This window comes from Chiloscyllium punctatum, chromosome 25 (assembly GCF_047496795.1).
Source record: "Chiloscyllium punctatum isolate Juve2018m chromosome 25, sChiPun1.3, whole genome shotgun sequence".
NCBI lineage: Eukaryota > Metazoa > Chordata > Chondrichthyes > Orectolobiformes > Hemiscylliidae > Chiloscyllium > Chiloscyllium punctatum.
The window spans coordinates 43890197-43910453 of NC_092763.1; the positions used below are offsets into that span (position 1 = coordinate 43890197).

At 39.0% G+C, this 20257-nt stretch overlaps 1 protein-coding gene across 6 annotated transcripts in view; it reads left to right on the top strand.

Annotated features, from left to right (window-relative positions):
- The window catches only part of tex11 (testis expressed 11), a 254948-nt gene that overhangs the window by 51778 nt on the left and 182913 nt on the right, over positions 1-20257 (top strand). For all 6 annotated transcript variants that reach the window (XR_011964123.1, XM_072595189.1, XM_072595187.1 and 3 more), the window contains 4 exons: positions 6746-6831; positions 12017-12074; positions 16063-16158; positions 18914-18995. Coding sequence is in view for 5 of the 6 variants with exons in the window: in XM_072595189.1 (XP_072451290.1) it covers positions 6746-6831; positions 12017-12074; positions 16063-16158; positions 18914-18995 (322 nt within the window). In the remaining variant the exon portion in view is untranslated. The remainder of the gene's footprint in view (positions 1-6745; positions 6832-12016; positions 12075-16062; positions 16159-18913; positions 18996-20257) is intronic.

Sequence of the window (20257 nt, forward strand, 5' to 3'; positions counted from 1 at the left end):
TTCCCTTAGGCATCTGTTGATGAAATTGCGCGGGTATCCGTTTTTGACGAACACATTATATAGGTGTTCTTCTTCCTCTTTTTGCAGTTCCGGTGTGCTGCAGTGTGTTGTGGCGCTTTTGAACCGTGTTTTGATGCAAATTCTTTTGTGTGTGTTGGGGTAGTTGCTTTTGTAGTTCAGGACTTGGTCTGTGTGTGTGGCTTTCTTATATACCTTTGTGGTGAATTCTCCGTTAGGTGTTCTCTGTACCATCACGTTAGGAATGGGAGTTGGTTATCCTTTTCTTCCTCTCTAGTGAATCGGATACCTGTGAGTGTGGCGTTGATGGTCCGGTGTGTGTTCTCTATTTCTGTGTTTTTAATGATTACAAAGGTGTCATCCACATATCTGACCCAGAGTTTGGGTTGAATTTGCGGTAAGACTGTTTGTTCTAATCTTTGCATTACCGCTTCTGCTATGAGTCCAGAGATGGGTGAGCCCATGGGTGTGCCGTTGATTTGTTCATATATTTGGCTGTTGAATGTGAATTGTGTTGTGAGGCACAGGTCCAGTAGTTCGAGTATGCCTCCTTTGTTGATAGGTTCAACGTCCTGTTGTCTGTTCTGTATGCCCAGCATATTATTTCTCTGGCTAAGGTTTTGTCGATAGAGGTGAACAGTGCAGTTACATCGAATGAGACCATGGTTTCTTCCTTGTCTATGTGTATATTTCTGATGATGTCCAAGAATTCCTGTGTTGATTGTATAGAGTGTCTGGATCTGTTGATCAGGTGTTTCAATTTCTGTTGTAGTTCTTTAGCCAGTTTGTGTGATGGTGTCCCTGGTAGTGATACTATGGGTCTGAGTGGGATGTCTGGTTTATGCACTTTAGGTAGTCCATAGAATCTGGGGGTGTCGTTGCTTTCAGGTTTCATTCTTTGTTGGTCAAACCTGGTTATCTGTCCGTTTTTTTTGTAGGTTCCTCAGTGTGTTGTTTATCCTATTGGTGAGCTGTGGGGTGGGGTCAAACTCCCTCTTTTGGTAGGTGTTGGTATCTGCAAGTAGTTGCGCTTTTTGAATGTAGTCTACTTTGTCCAGAATGACCGTCATTCTGCCTTTGTCTGCTGGTAGTATGATTATGTTCTTCTTGTTTCTTAGTGATTTTAGTGTTTCCCTCTCCTTGGTGTTGAGGTTATGTGTTTGTCTTTTCCTTGTTATCAGAGATATGATATTTTGTCTCTTTGTTTTGTCTCTTCTGTCAGTCCATTGTTCCTGAGTGTGCATTCTAGTGCTGCTAGGAAGTCTGCTGTCTTGGCGTCCCTGTGGTTGTCGTTGAGTCCCTTGGCCAGTATTGTTCTTTCCGTGTCTGTGGGAGAGGTTTCTAATCCATGAGTGTGTTGTGGTGTCCTCTCTATTGTGTGTTAGTTTGGCCATTTTTTCTTTTCGTGCTTTTTGTTTTGCGGTGTGTGGTCCTGTTCTGTCCTATGGTGACGGCCTGTTCTATGGTCCGGGTCCATTCCTGTTTGGTGGTTTTTGAAATTAACGATTTTTTGGCGCACAATTTCTTGTCTGTATTTGCGAAGTCTGCTGTGAGCGTCTGCAATCATTACCTGGATCATCCTGAATCCGTTCTGTCTGGTTGTGTGGGTTGATGAATGGTGGTCTGTATCTGACACATAGTGGATTCTTTCGATTCGACTGGGACAACACTACTATTATAGGACAAGCCAAACAGAGGACAGCCAGGAATTCCTAGAGGCATGGCACTCGTCCACAGATTCAACCAATACGCACATCGACCTGGACCCAATATACCGACCACTGCAACGGACAGCTGGAACTGACAACCGGAAGCAGCAGATTCAAACCACCACAAATGGCGGAGGAAAGATCACAGAAGCGCTTCACAGGAGGCTCCCAAGCACTGAGGCTGTCACCTAGACAGGGGACGTAACGTCTGCAACACAAATTCCCAGCTCGGCGAACACAACCACAACAACGAGCACCCGAGCTACAAATCTTCTCACAAACTTTGAACACCTACATAAAAGTTCTATTTACCTTGTAGAATCATACAGAAATTTGTAGCACAGAAACAGACTGTTTGATTAACTGTTTCTGTGCTGGTTGTTCTGCGTCATAAAAGGAACCATTCACCGATAACCTCTTTTCCTGTTCTTAATCAGCACTTCAAGTGCAGGAACACAATCCTTTATCCAAAATCCTTGGGGCCAACTGTTTTTCGAATTTTGGAATTTTTCAGATTTCAGAATAAATGACCTTTTCAGTGAAATAAAAAGCATCTTACCGAACAACAGACTCACGTGTGACTAGTACAAGTGCTGAGACACCATTGATGCCTGCCAGTACTGAGCCACGCCACCATGTCATATCTGAGTGACATGGGTCAAGTGGGTATGGCATTGGGTCACCTGTTCACGCAAAAACTTTGTATTTAAGAGCTTTTTGGATTTTGGACTTCTGGATAAAGGATTGTGCACTTGTGCTTGTTGATTACAGCACTTATTATGTCAGTATCTGACAAGTCAAATCCCTGACATACCGATCATTTTAAATGTGATAGGATCTTTTACAAAAATATCAGCAATGTTCCAGTCATTTTTTAACAATAAAACTAAAAAACTTATTAGCAACTGAAATGAATTTATAGAAGAAAAAATCCAGTCCATTCTCTTATAACACAAATTTAAAGATTTTTAAACACAGTAGAAATACTCCAAACACACTCTTTAAAGATCGAACACAAGCAAAAGTGTTGTATTAGAATCAGGACACTATGGTGCAACTTACAAATATTGTTGCAGTTCTAAGAACATCTTGTGCTGTCTTGTAGCAAGACCTAGTTCAGCTTATTTCCAAGGGAGAGAAACTTTTTTTAATACTAAAGTAGGCTTGATGTAATTAAAATTTCAACTCCTCTAATGGAACTGGAGATAACGCTTAATTATTATTGTAAGCTTCCTGACTTAGCCTCCTTTCAGTGCTGTACTATCACTAATGTAGCTTCAATTCCTTTCATTTTTACCAAAATACCTTGGAAAAGAAGTGGTGAAATTTTCGCCCAGTTGTGTCCCAGTGCCCCAGTCTGGGATTAATAACTTTGTATTTGAAATGAGTTTTTTAAAATAAACTGTTTAGGAATGCTGCTTAGTACATGTGATTCCACTGAAGAATTTCTCAGCACTTTGGAGCTTGATACATGCTTCTGTCTCGAATGACTTTCCAGCACAGACTGAAAATGAAAGTCAGAATCTGCAAAATTCTTCTCCTAATCCCTCTGGCTAGTTGCTTAGGAGCATTGGTTAACTTCCTTTTGCTTGGATTTATGATCATTGTCATTTTAAAAGCTGATTGTTAACTCCAAACATGTAGAAAAACCCTTCTGTTCCAGTTAGATTTCCAAAAACTGAAACATGCAGTAAACAGTATTAAAATAATCCATGTAAATCTCAGAGTTTCACCACACATTTAAATGCTTCAACTCCTGTATCTACCACCCATGTAGGCAGACCGGAAATGGCACCAATACTTGGGCAAGTGAGAGCTGTTTTGATTCTATGGGCTCCATATAAACAAGGTTGGGACTCGTGTCCTGGATCTAACAAGGCCTTTGGATAGTGCTTTAAATTAGCAGAGGTTGTGGGAGGATTTGGACTTAAAAATTGAAAGAAAAATGTTGAGGCAATAGAATAATGTAATGATTTGGGCAAAGACAAGAAGAGCGGGGACAAAATTGTATGGTATTATTGCATTAACAAACTAATATAATCTAATAGGAGTTTAAATAAAAGACTCTTTATCTGAATATGCATTGCATCCACAGTAAGTTGGATGAAGTGGTGGCACAAACAGAAACGTTTGTTATCCAGTTGTTTTTTTTTAATCCAGAGTGTACTTGCAGGTAATCATGTTAAGAAATAAATATTGCTGGGTACAATACATTTGGAAAAGACAGGTTACATGGCAAAGGAGATGGGGAATGGCTCTGATAGGTTGACCTCTGTATTGAGGAAAGATTTTGACCCAGAAGACCAGGATTTCAGATCAGTATGTCTTGAGATTAGGAATAATGAGTCCGAAGACATCTAACAGGATTTATGTTACTGGACAGAGTATAAAACAAAGAATAATTGAACAATAAGACGAAAAGATGTGGGAAGTTAGTATTGTGCATGAATTACAAAAAGCAAGCAGCCAAGTTCAACAGGTAATAGGATTGCTCTGCCTTTCAATGAGATCATGGCTGATCTTATAACCACTTTACTGCTTTTTCTCCATAATGCTTGACTCCTTCACTAATTAAAAATCTGTCTATCTCATCCTTGAATATATTTAATTAGCAGTATCAACAACCCTCTGCGGCAAAGAATTTCACAGACTCTCTCTACTCTGAGAGAATACTTTGCCACTTATCCCTGTCTGAAGTGTTTTCTTCTGAGATTATGCTGTCTCATAGACTCCCCCATAACAAAACAACCTCTCACATCAACCCTGTCAAGCTCCTTAAGAACCTTGTATGTTTCAATAAGGTTGCCCCTCATTCTTCTAAATTCAGATGCATATAGGCCAATTCTATTTGACGAATCCCCATTTGACAGTCTCTCCATACCCAGTATCATCGAGTGGACCTCCTTTTGACCGCCTCCGATACTAGCATATCTTTTATTCAATAGAGGGTCCAAAACTACTCAGTATTCCAGCTAGTGCTTTGTATTGTTTATGTAAATCCTCCCTGCTTTAATATACTGTTCCATTCATTTTTCCTATTACCTGTTGAACTTGGTCTGCTTACTTTTTGTAATTCATGCACAAAAACTTCCAAATCTGTGTTGTTGCCTTCTACAGTCTTGTGATTTAAATAATATTCAGTTGAAAGTGCATAGCCTCACATTTTCTTACATGCAACTCCGTCTGCCAAGTTTTTGCCCGTTCGCATATCCTATCCATATCCCTTTGTTACCCTTACCAGTTGTCTTCACATCTAATTTGTTATCTGAAAACTTCAGTACGTTCACTTCCCCAACAAAACAATATTTCTTAAATGGTAGCAGGTTGAGAAGTGCGAGTATCCAAAACCATCGGTGTCCTTGTTCATAATTTGTTTAAAATTAGTGTGCAGGTACAAAAACTTAGGCAAATGATATGTTAGCCTTAACTGAAAATGGATTTGAGTACACAAGTCAAGATGTCTTGCTGCAGTTATACAGACCCTTATTGAAGCAGGGTTCCATTTGCCTTGGAGAAAGTACAATATCCAGAATGGAGAGATTCAGACGACTGGGTTTGTATTCCTTAGAGTTCTGAAGAATGAGGGGTGACCTCCTTGTAATGTGCAAAATTCTTACAGGGTGAACGTAAATAAGATAATTCCACCGACTGGTGAGTCTAAAACCAGGCGACATAAGTTCAGGATGAGGGATAGGGCATTTTAGACCGAGATGAGGAAAGATTTCTTTTCACTCAGAAGGTGGTGAATCTTTAAAATTCACACCCAGAGGGTTGTGGAAACTCAATAAAGCATGTTTAAGACAGAAATTGATAGATTTCTGGAGACTACTGACATAAACCTTGATGTCAATACTGTGGAAAACTGACATTGAGGTGGCCAATCAGCCATTATCTTACTGAATGATGGTACAGTCTCAATTGGCTAAACAGCCTAGTTCTGTTCCGATGTTTCCAGATTTTGGAGTGGTCTCAGCAGATCTGCAGGTAACCATGGATGAGAGAGAAGGTGAGGAATCACCGAATGGTTAGGCTAATGTCACTTATTGGGGGAAAATTTGAAATCTACCATTAAGAAAGTCTTATTTTATTTCAGAAAATTGTAAAGCCTGATCTGTAGACACCATGGTTTTATTCAAGGGAAATCACATTTGACAAATTTATTAGAGTTTAGAGAAGTTTACAGATTTGGTAAATAAGGGGTTACCAACGGATTTAGAATACTTTCATTTCCAAAAGACATTTGAGTTGCCACACAAAATGTTGATGGCCAAGAAAAAGCTGATGGCGTTGCAGGTAATAGTATGGTTAGAGAGTTGTTTAATGGACAGAGAGCAAATAATAATGATGAAGGGTGCAGCAGTATAGTTCCAGTGTATGACTTGGAGAAAAACTTGCAGATAGTGGTGTTTTCATTCATTTGCTGACCCTCATGAGTTGGAAGTTGCTTGGATGAATTATTGTATTGTGTGTCCTGTAGATATTAGCATCAACATGCACTGTGTGTCACTGGTGGGTGGTGGAGGGACTGAATGTTGCAAGTTATGCATGGTGTGCAGGTTACTTTTTTCTTGGATGATGTTGAGCTTTTTGAGTGTTATTGGATCTGCACCAATCCAGGCAGTGCAAAATTTTTCATCATACTTCTGACTTACACCTTGTAGATGGTGGACAGTCACGAGGTGGAGTTCATAGTCTCTGACCTGTTGTTGTAGCCACAGTATTTATATGGCTGTGCCTGCTCAGCATTTAGTCTCTTGTAGTCCCCGGGATGCTGATATTAGGGGACTAAGTAATGATATTGCTATTGAACGCGGTTATAGCAGTGGTACAAAAATGGGAAATTTACACATTTCAAATTGAAACAGCTGATTATTGAACTTTGTCATTTTCTTGTGAATCCTGATGAAAATGGAATTTATTTCATTTTTCTTCTGGAACATTTCTGTTCTTCAGTTCACACATATTTTATGTTTACATAATTACTGTGATGTCATCATGGACCTGCATGTATGTTTCAGACAGGTTATTTGTCCCTGCTGTGTTACAATTTTGGAATAGATACCTATCAGCAGAAGAAATACGAAGAAAGTGCTTTCTGGTTGAGGTAAAGATGGTCTATTTCAATAAATTTGAGGCATTCCATCCAATTACTCTTGTGACATGGTGTTTAAATATAATTTTGCTGTAAGGTTGTATGTGAAGAATTTCTTAGAGCTTTTGCCTCATTGCCACATTTTTGACAGGCTGTTCAGAAGGAACTGTGTTAAACCTCTGTGAATGTTATAGTAGTGAAAGAGTGCAGAAGTCCCAAGGAAATTCTCATTTGCATTTTCTAAAGGAAATGCCTTCATAGAATGCAAATCAGTTATAAATTACTGTTATAATATGAAATCAATCAGGTGGGTTTCTACATCCCACATACTAGCAAGTGAGACAATGCAAATATAATTAAAGCCTGTAGAAACATAGAAATAACTGAAACAGCAGTTCCTATTGAACTCTAGAAATCAAGGTTCTCACCAGCTATAAATTAATACAATTCATATTCAACTGCTCCTTCCCTGTACCTGAGCTAGGTCTACCCTTTCTTGTTCTCTTGTGCTTCGTTTCATGTGCGGCCTACTTGCTAAATTTTCAGGTATGGCTGAACATGCAGGAGATCTTGATGACTTTAATGGGTAACATAAAGGAGAATGATGGTGCACAGCATTGATGCTTGTAATTGGCTTACCTGGAATGGAGCTTCCCACCACTGCTAAAGTGCAGAATGCCGGTCAATATATTGCAAAGCTCAGAGCCAATTTGTCCAGCATAGAAGTAGTACAGGGCGACCCCCATATCTGTGGAATCATTTTCTGCAGTTTCAGTTACCCGCGGTTTACCGCAGCCCGACCATATTAAAGGGAACCTTTCCGCAACCAGGGATCGGGGGTTACAGGGAAGGTAAATTTCCCATTGAAATGAACAGACTCGCTCCTATCCGCAGTTTTGGGCTTCCACGATAGGTTGTGGAATGCATCCCCTGTGGGTGTGGGGGAGACTTCTGTATATCCAACCATAATGTAACATCGGTTCACACCCGAGTCTCAGGTTCTGATGCAGCTCAGGTAGAAACCACTCAAGATATCTGCTATGATGGAAACTTAAGTAGAGGTCATGAAATCTGCGTTTGCTGCCACGAAGGCTCAGGTTTATGCTGCCCAGACTCAAATTGTTGTTGTTATTGCTATTGATCCAATTGATTGAGGGGGCATATCTCATTCCAGTGTTCCATAGGATTGCAAATGTCACCTGTGCAATTTAAACTATATCCATGTAAAGCCCGAAATATATGCTTACTCTCACAAGTAAGACATGTGAAAGACAAATAGCTTAATACATTACCATGGGGAAATAAAAATAGGATTAACAAATTCCAGTGAGAACACAAGTTGCAAAGTGCTTTCTCGCAATTGTTTTGATTTTTGCAACGAGAATATGCTATCATCTGTAGGGTGATGGTCCTTCTTTTTGGATGTTTGATAATTGAACTTAGGTCTTTACTTGTATGGATTCTTTATTTTAAAACTTTTTTTTGATGGAAGTACAAGGATTGATCCTTTCTTTCTGCATGTTTGATGTTTCTTCCACTCTACCGCTCTCAGCACTTAAACATTATGCACCTCATCCTTTCAGAATGCTGTTGACAGGCAGAATTTCCTTAACTTGAAACAGTTGGAGTATTGTTCAATCTCTCATTCTCACTCTTACTGCTTCTAAAATGCAAAATTGCATTGCACAACTCAGCAACGCATGCAGTAGTTGACTACTTTTCATTGCAAAACTCTCTTACTATTTCAGTTATAGTAATCTAACTTCGATTTCTATTATATTCCATAAAATGAGAAGTATATAATGCTTTATATTGACAGCATGGGATTAGGAGTACCGTAAGAAAAAGGACCAGGAATAGGCTGTTTGGTCCCTTAAGACTGCTCTGCCATTCAGCAGGATCATGGCTGATCTGGCATTCTTCGTGCTTATTTTTTTGTATTTTCCCTTTAACTCTTAATTCCACTTCTGATCAAGAATCTATATTTCTCTCAGCTTTAAATATACACATGGGCTGTACCACCACAGATTTGTGTGACAAGGAGTTCCAAAGATTCTCATCTCTCTGAGAAAAAAACCCTCCTTATTTCACTCTTAAATTGACACCTGATTATTCTCGCACAATGCTGTTTGGTTTTAGACACTCCCATGAGGGGAAGCATCCTCTTAGCATTTACCCTGTCAAGCCCTTAAGAATTCTGTACGTTTCAATGAGATCCTATGAACTCCATCGAGTAGAGTCCGAACCATATCACCCTTTCCTCATAAGACAGTCCCTCCATACCAGGGTTCATCATAATGAACTTTTCTGAACTGCCTCCAATGAAATGAGCCCTTAAATAAAGGGACAAAAACTGCCCAGAGTACTCCAGATAGTCTCCCCAGCACCTTGTACAATTGCAATAAGACTTCTCTACTCTTATACTCTGACCCCCTTAAAAATAAGGGCTAATATTCTGTTAGCCTTCCTGAATGTCTTTTGCACTGTGTGCTAGTTTTCTGTGTTTTGTGCATAGATACCCCCAAGTCTTTTGTGGTGCAGATTTCTTCACTTTTTCTCTATTTTAATAATAGTGTTCTTCTGTTCCCCCTGGAAAAATGGGCAACTTCAAGTTATTACACGTATACTCCATTTTGCCAACATTTATGTCCATTTACTTAACCTATCAATCTCTCTCCATAAAGTGTTTGTATCCCTTTTGTAACCTGCCTTTTCACCTGGTTTTGTCATCTGCAAATTTGGCTACTGTATATTTACTTCCTTTGTCCAAGTCATTAGCACATATTATAAACAATTGTGGTCCCAGCACTGACCCCTGTGGAACCCAACTGGTCACAGGTTGCCAACCTGAAAAAGATCCCCTTTTCTCCACTCACTATTTTCTGCCCATTAATCAGTTCTCAATCCATGCCAATAAGCTATGTCAACACCATGGACTCTTATCATGACTTAAATTTGTGTGAGATATCTTGATGAACACTTGCGGGAAGTTCAAATACAACACTTCTACTGATATCCATCTGTCTACTCTGGTTGAAGCTTCTTCAAAAAACTCTAATAAATTAGGCAAACACAATTTCCCATTCATGAAGCAATGCTGACTATGCTTGATTAGATTATGATTTTCAAAATTTGCTTAATTCATTTCAGTTTTTTTTTCAATGATAGATGTTAAGCTAACTGGCCTGTTTTATGCCTCCCTTTTTGAATCGGGAAAAATTAGCAAGTTTCTAATCTTCTGGTACTTCTCCAGAATCTAACAATTTTTTGGAACATTACAACCAAAGCATTCATTATTATATATACTCCATCTTTTATGATCCTAGAATGAAAGCCATTAGGTCAGGAGACTTGCCTGCCTTTACTCCCATTAGTTTGTCTAATACTACTTCTTTAGAGGTGATAAATAATTACTCACCATATATTTGATTATTAGTTGGATGTTCAATGTATCTTCTACTCGAAAGACTGATGCAAAGTATCTCTGCCATTTCCTTGTTCCCCAAAATCATCTCCCCAGATTTATTTCTCAACTGTTCACGTTGATCTCTCTTCCTTCATATATATTAAAGAAGCTCTTACTGTCAGTTTTTATATTCTTCACTAGTTTGCCCTCCTAGTTTTTTTTTTGTTTAGTCTTTCTTTGCTAAATTCTGAATTTATCCCAGTCTTCAGGGTTATTACTGACTTTGGCCTCCTTAATTTTTTTAATACTTAATACTCTGCTTAATTTCCTTGTTTTATTCCTCTCTTCGATTCTTTCTTCCTTAGCAGAATGTATTTTTGCTGAGAACCATGAAGTACCTCCTTAAATATCCACTACTGCTTGCTTACTGTCATTACTGCTAATCTGTGCACCCAGTTTACTTTGTCTATCCACATTTCTTTATATTTCCTTTTACATAAGTTCAACACAGTTGTTTCTGACCCAAGTTTCTCACACTGAAACCAGATACTAAGTACTATCATGTCATGATCACTGCTTCCTAGGGAATCTTTTACTAGGGAAGTCATTTATTAAATCTGCCTTATTACCCAATTCCAGATCCAAAGTAGCCTGCTGCTTGGTTGACTCGATGACATATAACTTTAGGCAACTATGAATTTGTTGTCATAGCTACCCTTTCCAATTTTATCCACCCAATCAACATGAAGATTAACGTCAGCCATAATTATTGCTGCATTCTTTTTACATGGTCATGCAATTTTTTATTATTTTTAGTCTTTACTATAGAGTGACTGCTGTTTGGGTGTGTGTACATTACTCCTACCAGCGTCGTCTTTTGCTTGCTGTTTTTTAACCTCTGCCCAAATGGACTCTACATTATCTGAGCCTAGATTGCCACTCAACTGTCCTCATTTAATCTCTTATTAATGAGGCTTTTCTCATTCTGAGGTTAGATTTTAGGAGTTCACACAGTTTAGTGACCACTTTCTTGCTGAACATTTGTCATTGCTCATGTATTAGGGAAATGTAGGAGAACTACTCCATGGAAACCCTTGGAGGTTGCGATCTGTATATAGTGCACATCTTCATCTCTTCCCACACTTTTCACAAAGCTTTCCTTCTGCTGCATGTTTTTAGACCCAGACCAAGAAGCACGACAACAACTTGGTTGTCTCCCTGAACTATACATAACTGCCAAAAACCCCAAAGCATAGTGCTTCCGCAAACTTGTCCTGAGCAAATATAAATTTAATTCACCTTTCCTACAGTTTGTTGAATAGTCCTTTAACAAATGCATGTTCAGGGATCATTTTGCAGCTGAATGCACAATCTTTGTAAATCACCTCCGCAGTCGTCCAATTGACAAATGTTCCAAATGTGCAAGGTGAGTGTCGCATCACATTGCAATGTTGTTTGAGTTTGAGATAACTCGAAGTAGTTGGTTCCAGACATGCAGGGACTTTATAACTGAGTCCCTTCCTGTGCACAGGAAGTAGCTGGCTGTGGAATATGTCCCAACAACCTGACACTAAGATTCCACATTATCATCTCCAGCAGCAAGATGAATCAAGTTTTCAAATCCTAGTGTTTGTTCATAACTGATGTGTTGGACCTCCGCACCGTTAGTATTTCCTACCCTCTGTGTGAGCTTGGTGACTAGATAACACTAAATTTGAAGACTCCGTTCAATAGCGGAAATAATTTTTTACTTATGCTGTTGCTAATGCTGTAATGTTTTTTCATTATCAGTCAGAGCTACGACATTGGAAAAATAGACAAAAGATATTCCCCTAGTTCTCCTGTGCAGGTATGTACAGTTTAAATGTTAAGTTAATTTATATAATGAAATTAGAAAATAATTTGAGTTTATCTTTGTATATATGTGGAGGAGTAAAAGTTTAGAGAGTGCACGTGGAAATATTGCAAGCATTGAGGTTATGCAGAATGTCACACCTGCAATTGTTCACTAACTAGTATGATTGTCCACTTAGGAAATTCTGTGTCACAGATTCTGTTGGTCCTTGCATAGCCAATGAGCCTGATCCTATAGCCACATCTCTGACCACGCAATTGACAGGTGTTTCCAGGAGATAGAATTGGTCCTCAGCTGAGATCGCTGGCATTCCTTTCTCTGGTTCCTTCTTCGTACTTCCTGTTGCCAGTGGGTGTTCTCAAAGGATTGTGTCCCTTTATACAGGTGGTTCTGCCAAATCAAGTTCTTCTGAGCAAGGATCTACAAGGTGTTGACACCTAAATTGTATTTCTTGAAGTAAGCCTTCAGGGAATCATTAGTCCTCCTCTCATTTGAGTGCCTTGTTTGAGCTGGCAATGATGTGCTTTGACATCTTAAGTGTGTGGCAGGCCAAGCAGTGTTGGGTCTGGATGATCGTCGTCTTGATGCTGGTGCTATTCGCTTCTTCTAGGATATTAACATTAGTATACCTGCAGCTGATGTGCAGAATCTGTCTCCCAACAGTGTTGGTGGTACTTCTCCCGGACCTTGATGTGGCTTCCATATATAGTCCCAAGTTTTGGAGCTGTGTGGAAGAAGTGGAAGGATGACTGCCTTATAAACAAGGCTCTGATACCAGTACGGATGTCGCAGATGTCAAAAATTCTCATCTTTAGGTGTCTGAAGGAAGCATTCCAGATTGGATGCAGTTTTGGGTCTGTGCATTGATGTCAGCCTTGGATGAAAGGTGACTTCCAAGGTAGAAGGAATGGTCATAATGGAGGGGTGGATTGGAACTTTCTGAGGATGGTCTGGTAAAGGACTCGAGTCTTGGGATTGATGCTGAGGCCAAGACTTTAGTATGATCTGCAAAGGTGTTTAACAAGGCTTGAAGATTCTCATCCGAGAGAGCAGCAATAACATTGCTAGTGGAACTTCGATGTATAGATGACAGTGTCAATGTTGTTATTGTCTTGGATTTCAACTGGTTGTGGTTGAAAAGTATCCGGTAAACAATGTCCAGACCAAAGCTTGTTCTTGATGAGATGACTGATGTGTGATGGTGGGAGAAAAAGGTGACGATGACACATCATTGGTTGACTCCCCTATTTTACCAGGCAGTGTTCACTTCACCCTTGTTCTTCAGCAGATCACTTGATAAGTCTGTGCCCTGTTGTCCTTTTTCGTTTTACAAGTGGGTACAGTTTCATCTACTCTATACAACCCATTTGTAAATTGAGAAAACCTCTATCAGACCTCCCCTTAGCCGCCTTATCTTCAAAAAGAACAGTCCCAACTTCAATCTGTCCTCAAGTGAATTTCCTTATCCTTGGACACACTCTCATAAACTGCTTCTGTCCTCTCTTCAATGCCATTCTATACTTACTACACAATACTCTGACTGAGGTCTAGCAAATATACATGTTCAACATCACTCCTTACTCCTGTACTATCTGTGTCGAAAAATGTGGCACTGGAAAAGCACAGCAAGTCAGGCGGCATCTGAGGAGCAAGAGAGTCACCATTTCAGGCATAAGCCCTTCATCAGTCGACTCTCCTGCTCCGATGTTTCCGGACCTACTGTGCTTTTCCAGTGCCACACTTTTAGAGTCTGATCTCCACTATCTGCAGTTCTCACTTTTTCTCCCTGTACTATCTGCCTCTATTAATAAAACTGAGAATACCTTCTTGCTTTCTCTGTGTCCTTCCACTTTTAATTATTTGTGCATGTGTACACCCAGGACCCTTAGCTCAGGTTAGTGCTAAGTGTGTAAGCTCACTGAGCTTGAAGGTTAGTTTTCAGACATTATGTCACCGTACTAGGTGTGAGTCATCTACATCATCAGTGAAAGTTTCCAATGAAGCGCTGGTGGTATGTCTGCCTCTCTATAGGTCTTAGTTTCTTAAGGTGGGTGATGTCATTTCCAGTTCTTTTTCTTCGAAGGAAGGTAGATAGAATGTAACTTAATATGTTTATTGATAGAGTTCTGGTTAGATTGCCATGCCTCTAAGAATTTCGTGTTTGTCTTTGTTTTGCCTGTCCTAGGATGTGTGTGTTCTCTCAGTCAAAGTGGTGTCTTTCGTTGTCTGTGTGTAGAGAAACTAATGATAGTTGGTCGTGGCTTTTGGTGGCCAGTTGGTGTTCATATATCCTGGTGGCAAGTTTCCTGCTAGTTTGTCCAGTTGTGTTTTTTACAGTTCTTGCATTGTATCTTGTAAATGACGTTAGTTTTGCTGGTGGTATCTGAATTCTTTAGGTTCATTGGTCGCTGTTTAGGTGTGTTGGTAGGTTAGTGGGCTACCCTGAATGTATTTGGAAAAGCAGGAGTCCCATGAGCAACCATGGGAACTTCATTGCAAACCTATTCCTAATCAGTAAGTATCCATTGACCATTATTGCTCCGTCATTCCTATCACTCAGCTAATGTTGCAGCTAACCATTTTTAATTGGATGACGTGTAAGTTTCCTCTTAAGTTTGTTGTGTGCCTTCTGAAAGTGCATGTGCGCCACATCAACAGCCTTACATCAAGCCTTTCAGCTATATCTTCATAAAACTCCAGCAAGGTAGTGAAACATGTTTTTCTCCTTTAGAATTCCATGCTGATTTCCCCTTAATCAACCCACTTTTTTCCGGATAACTATTGATTCTATCAAATAAATTTCTGTAGAAGCTTTCCAACACTGGTGTTAAATTGACTGGTTTGTAATTATTAGGCTTATTGAATAAGGCTATAATATTTGCAATATTCCAACCTTCTGGCATCTCCCGCAAGTCCATGGAAAATTAAAAAATTGTGGCCAGTGTCCCTGCAATTCGGACTCTCCTTTTCTTCAAACTCATTGGATGCATGACATCCAATTCCAGTGCCTTGTCAAATTTAAGTACTAATCGTCTATCCAGCACTTCTGTCCAATAGATTTTAAGCCCTTCTAGATTTTTCCCCCCTCTGCCATCATGACTTGAGTAGCATTTGTCTGTCTGTCTTTGGTAAAGGTAGATGTAAACATGTAAACACCTCAGCCATGTTCCCTGCTTTGATTCATAAATCTTGTTTTTGGTTCCTAATTAGTTCTCATATGGCGTTAGAAGATTTTGGGACACTTTTCTGTGTTGGCTACAAGTCTTTTCTCATAATTAATTTTGCTTCACTTATTTGCTTTTCACCTTCTCCTGAACCTTAGTTCTTAATTTTATTTTCTACTTGACTCTTGTCATAAGCACATTTTTTTTCTTCTGGATTTGTTCATTCTACCATTCCCAGTTGACATAATATATCTTGACTGTAACTGTTTGAAAGTAGCCTATTATTCAGTTATTGTTTTCTTGCCAAGCTGTCATTGAACTAAGTTGAGCCCATCTATTTTAGTGCTCCATTGAAGTCTTGTTTCTATGAGTAGACTTTTCTAATTCTCGATTGTTGTATGCCATTCTTCACCGTCATCCTGAATCTTGGGATGTAATGATCAAAAATGATCCCAAATGACAATTTTTCCAACCACCCTCAAAGACAGAGCACCACCTTTTCATGTTTCCAAAGTATTGTTAGTTCCTATTAACTGGCAGTGTGATTAACCAGTACCATCTGTTCCTGGAGCATGCTGAATAACAACTTGTTTAATGTACTTTTTGTACTGGATGTATTTTCACATGGCATGATAGAGTTTTGCTGGGACAAATAGTCTTTATTTATATCTTGATGTGTTTGTGGTATTGTTATGCCATGATTTGCGGCCTTTAAAAGATGATGGTTCAGAGATAAAGAACTAAAAAATTTACAGCTGGTGCTATGTTGGAGTCATACAATAGAAATTTTTTAGAATTGATTATTGTCTCTTTTTTAGGCAAAGGTTTTGCGCTTATTAGCCAATGTTTATCTTGAATGGGACGTCAAGCAACACCAGGAGAGAGCTCTCAATGCTGTCATTCTTGCAAATCAAGTAAGACATTTCATGCAGTCCTATAAATATGCAAATTATATCTTAATTGAAAACATTGTAAAATTATTGTAACCTTGGCTTGAAACCTCTGTTTTTCTTTCTCAACTTTTTTGTTGCTTTCAGCAATTTTGAAAGAATCAAATTCATCCTTGAATATGTCTGCCAGGTCCCATGGTTATAAGCCTGTTTGTCTCATTCTCTGCATTTTGGAACAGATATTCAATTATTGTTTTTAGCCATTTCACTTGAAAACCATGAAAACTTAATGAAACCTTTCAACAAACCAGAATTCCATCTTTTGGTCTACTTCCCTTCATTCATATATTACTCATTTCTGACATTAACTGGAATCTTGAGTGTCGTTACTACTTGTAAGTTAAAAAATACAGGTAGTTCTCCTATTATGCCTTAGTTTGCATTCCATCGCAACCTTGGTTAATGGAAAATCGCTTAATAGAAATAATGGGGCCCATGGGAAAAGTGGGATTGGGGCAGACCAGCAAAAAATATCATTCACGATTGCTCAAAAATCACCCAGAGTAAAGCACAGCCTGAAAGATGGTTGAAGTCATGTTTATTAATGAAACAAAAGTACATTTAACATGGTACATTTAAAAAATGTAAGAAAGCTGCTCTCTGTACAGTACCTCTCACATGCTCTGGCAACTGACATTAGGACATGCACAGAATGGCACGAAGACAGGTGCTGATATTGTGCTTGCACAGAATGGCACAGAGACCTTGGCGTGGACATTCATGCACAGAATGCACAAAGTCCAGTACCACTGTTGCATATGCGCAGAATGTCACGGACACCACTGTATGGTAGAATGGCATGGACATTCGTGCATGCGCAATATGCCTCGAAGATTTTGGTGCATGCGCAGAACAATGCATATGAACTCATCCCTGCTGCACCTGCACTGTTGCCAGCAGGTAATCATTCTCGAAAATACTGTTCCTTAAGTCTTCAGCAAGTTATAGCTAAATTGAGCTGCTGAAATGCGCGTTATCCCAGAACTACCTGTAAACATTTCTATAATTCTAGCCCATCTATTGACCCAATGATGGGTCATTTTCTGTTGAATATCCTGAAATTTCTTTCAGTTAATGTGATTGAGCATATTTTTTGTTCATTTCTTTTAAATAAATATGCTTCAACACAAATTTAGGGCCCTTACAGTCAGAAACTGATAAGTTATAATGAGGAACAAAAAGTGGCAAACCAATTAAATACATCTTTGATTCTTATAATCACAAAAGACACAATTAGCATTCCAAAAATCTGTGGAAACACTGTGAGACAGAGGAATAGAATGTCTTATACCCCAGAATATTTAAGGAAATTGACGTAGAAATTTAGATTCATTGGTGGTCATCTTTCAAGATTCTACAGAATCTGTATCAGATCATATGGATCATGCAGATAAAGTAATCTCACTATTTAAAATAAAGTGAGAAGAAAACTGGGAATTATAGATTGGTTAACCTGACATTGGTAGTGGGGAAGATGTTAGAGTCCATTATGGAAAGTTAATAGTAGAGCACTTGGCAAACATCATTTAGGATCTGGCAGAGTCAATATGGATTTACAAAAAGGGAAATTATGCTTGAGAAATCTACTGGAACCTTTTCAAGGATCTAACTAATACAATATGGATAAATGTAAGGTTATCCAATACGGTAGTAAGAACAGGAAGGCAGGTTATTATTTGAATTGCAAGATTGGGAAAGCCGGCTGCAACAAAACCTGGGTGCCTTAGTACAGCAGCTGCTGAAAGAAGCATTTAGGTGCAACTGACAGTGAAGAAGCTAAAATATTATGTTGCCTTTATAGCGAGAGGATTTGCGTACAGGAACATGGATGCCTTGTTGCAGTTGGACAGAGTCTTGGTGAGACCGCACCTGGAGTTTTGTGTGCAGTTTTGGCCTTTCTAACTGAGAAAGGGTGTTTTGGCTATGAAGGAAAACAAGAACGATTTATAAGACTACTGCCCTAGGATAGCAGGATGGAACTGACATATAAGGAGAGACTAGTTCATTTAGGACTATGTTCCCTGGAGTTTGGAAGGATGAGGGCTGCAATCTCAGAAACCTTTCCATTTTTAATGGCATTTAATTGGGAACATACTTCCAGTGCTTACCCTATAACTAATAAGTTATGGTAGACGATTTAGGACTGAAAAGGGTAGAAAATTCTTGACTCAGAGAGCAATGATCCAGTGGAATTCTCTGCCAATTTTTTGAATGCAATTGAGACCAAAGCGTTAAATGTTTTCAAGAAGGAGATATGGTTCTGAGCAGGGAGAAAGTGAGGACTGCAGATGCTGGAGTCAAAAAGTGTGGTGCTGGAAAAGAACAGCTGGCCAGGCAGCGTCCGAGGAGCAGGAGAGTCGATGATTCGAGTATAAGCTGTTCATCAGGAATGGCCACTTTCACACATTCCTAATGAAGAGCTTATGCTCAAAACGTTGGCTCTCCTGCTTCTCGGATGCTGCCTGGCCAGCTGTTCTTTTCAGTACCACTCTTTTTGACTCTTACAGTTCTGAGCACCAAAGGGATCAAAATGTAAGGGGAGAAAACAGGATTGAAGATCTGAGTTAGATAATAAGCCGTGATCATATTGAGTGGCAGAGTGGGCTCATAGAGTCAAATGGCCTATTCCTATTTTCTTTGTTTCTACATTTTTAGTTTGAACACCATTTGAAAAAAAAAGTGCTTTGTGGTGAGCAGTTCTAATTGTTTTATTTGACAGGAGAATCCCCATCCAGCTGGACTCTTCTTGAAGATTAAAATCCTTTTGAAGGGTATTTTTCCTGATCCAGTCATATCAGCAGGTAAGAAGCAGAGTTTAGACTGTGTTCATCACCAGTTAGAAAGCGTTGAAATGCATAATTTACAAAAAAACATTCATAGCAGCAAGATGTTGAAGCACGCAACTTAAGTAATGCAACTAATCAGATGTCAGAAGTATCTGTGTAGTCTTATTTAGCTTCAGAATAAAAATGAAGGAACACTAAAACAGGTCAGTCAGTATATTTTTCAATTGATGGCTGAAAGTTTTGTACAGTTTACTGCTGAAGCATTTATTGCCAGCAGACATAGGAAGAGACCAGAAATCGATCTGTACTGAATTTTAGATTTATTTACCAAGTGAGACGTTCAAATGTAATGTTCCTAACTCTAGAACCCAGCATTGTGTCAGTAAGTGATTTTTCATTTGTGCCTATTGCACCATCATTATTTTGTGAGTGCCCCTCACCTTTAGACACAATGTTAATTTCGGCCAATAACATTCAGTTCTAACCTCTGAAATAATTAGGCATGGCATTGGAACTCTACAGTCTACTTCGTGAGTATAGCTGTTCTGACCTTCTGAAGAGAGACATGTCGCAAGCAGTGCAGTTTTGGTTGATGTACAATTAGCAATCTCTGATAATATTTTTTCATAGCTTATCCAGTGTTTCATAATTATGATATGAAAGTGGATAAGCTTCCTGTTCTCTATGATTAGATGAGAAACCTAAAAATCAGATGATAACGATAAAGTAAATTTGCCTCCAGCAAGAAGTATTATCTGATATGGCAATGCTTATCCATGAACTGCTCTTGGATATTGTGGCATTGGCGAATCCAGCAGACACTTATTACAAGTACTGGTCGTACAAAAACTGAGCTCATAACCATTAAGTTACAACAGAGGACATTTGATGAGTAAGAGTATCATGCTTTTAGTGATCTGAAATGAGATGGGTATGAGATATTAATATCCTTAGGTCACATGCCTTGTTTAATTAGCATGTTTCTTAAGAGTAGTGACATACTGATCATGAGACCTTGTGTAATAAACCCTTGCTTTCAAAGATTAAAAGCTTGTGTTCTGAAGTTGAAGGTATGTACTGTACCTTTAAGAGAAAGTGAATGCTGTTTTGTACTGAGGGCTTACAAGCACCTGTCATATGATTAGCTAGCAATCTGAGTGTACTGGAAAATTGAAAATATGTAACATTTATATGTGATATAATTAACTGAGTGAGTTGCTTTTTTTACAATTCAATTAAATTGCGCCCCAGGAAACTAAAACCCAACTTTGAACCAA